The sequence below is a fragment of the Penaeus monodon genome, chromosome 28, assembly GCF_015228065.2.
Source record: "Penaeus monodon isolate SGIC_2016 chromosome 28, NSTDA_Pmon_1, whole genome shotgun sequence".
Lineage (NCBI taxonomy): Eukaryota > Metazoa > Arthropoda > Malacostraca > Decapoda > Penaeidae > Penaeus > Penaeus monodon.
In genome coordinates this window covers 4820096-4821025 of record NC_051413.1, presented here as the reverse complement: position 1 = coordinate 4821025, position 930 = coordinate 4820096, and the positions used below count along the sequence as shown (strand labels likewise).

The 930-nt window shown below is 37.3% G+C and overlaps 1 protein-coding gene across 1 annotated transcript in view; it reads left to right on the top strand.

The window, feature by feature from the left end:
- Window positions 1–677: 677 nt before the first annotated feature.
- Window positions 678–930, top strand: part of LOC119591305 (NADH dehydrogenase [ubiquinone] 1 beta subcomplex subunit 10-like) — a 7239-nt gene continuing 6986 nt past the window's right edge. The window contains exon 1 of the mRNA XM_037940032.1: window positions 678–836. Coding sequence (XP_037795960.1) covers window positions 755–836 — 82 coding nt within the window. The 5' untranslated portion in view covers window positions 678–754. The remainder of the gene's footprint in view (window positions 837–930) is intronic.

The following is a 930-nucleotide window of genomic DNA, read 5'->3' as shown; positions in this document are numbered from 1 at the left end:
GTGATTATATTGAAATCGTTGTTTGTTAGATTGTCACATTGTTTAGATGTGTATGCTTTCAAGACAATGCTTCATTTGTATTAAATTAATGAATAAATGACACTATGAGAGATGCCTTACTAACAATGAAAACATCTGGTGGCCTATCAAGATTATATACTTTCTACACACCATTTCGATTTTTAAATTATTTCATACAATTTTTTTTTACATACTGTAAATCTAAATTGTAAGCACCACATGAACGATAACTTTGGTATATAACAACGCCAAAACAGATTCATTTGTTTTAATGATATTAAATCCCAACAGATGGCGGTAGTAGTCTTTTGTCAGAGTTACTGATTTCAGCACGTAAATTAATTGATGTTGTTCAGTGGAAGAATGAAGTAAAATGAGTGACTGTATATCGAATGGACTTATTTTGTATTTATCTTCTAAAAGGATGTATCATACTTTTGCTAATCTTTATTCTACTGAAAATTCTCATCTGGTAACAAGATAGCGGAGAATACTTATCAGCTAAAACCGAGCACTTCTGCAAAAAAGGACACACAGGCAATATAAAAAACGTCCAAAATAAACAAATTCACCAGTCAGTACATAATCACAAGATAAAACAAACGTTTACGCTGAACTATAGCGAAAAATCGCTCGTATCTAGCACCCATCTCCGTGTTCTCCAGCCTTTAGCATTGGCAACGCTGCGGGTCCGGTCGTCTGTGTTTTGGTCTCGACGGAAAAAAGGTCGAAAATGGAGCCCGAAGGAAATAGCTTCGATTCCTTCGTCCAGAGCGTGAAAATCGTCTTGGAGAAGCCGGTGACATGGTTCAGAGGTGAGGGGTGTGGATACAGTGGAGTATGGGGTGTCGATTAGCTGTAAGAAACGGAGAGAAAGACGGTTGGTTTATTTCGGCAATCGGGGCCGGA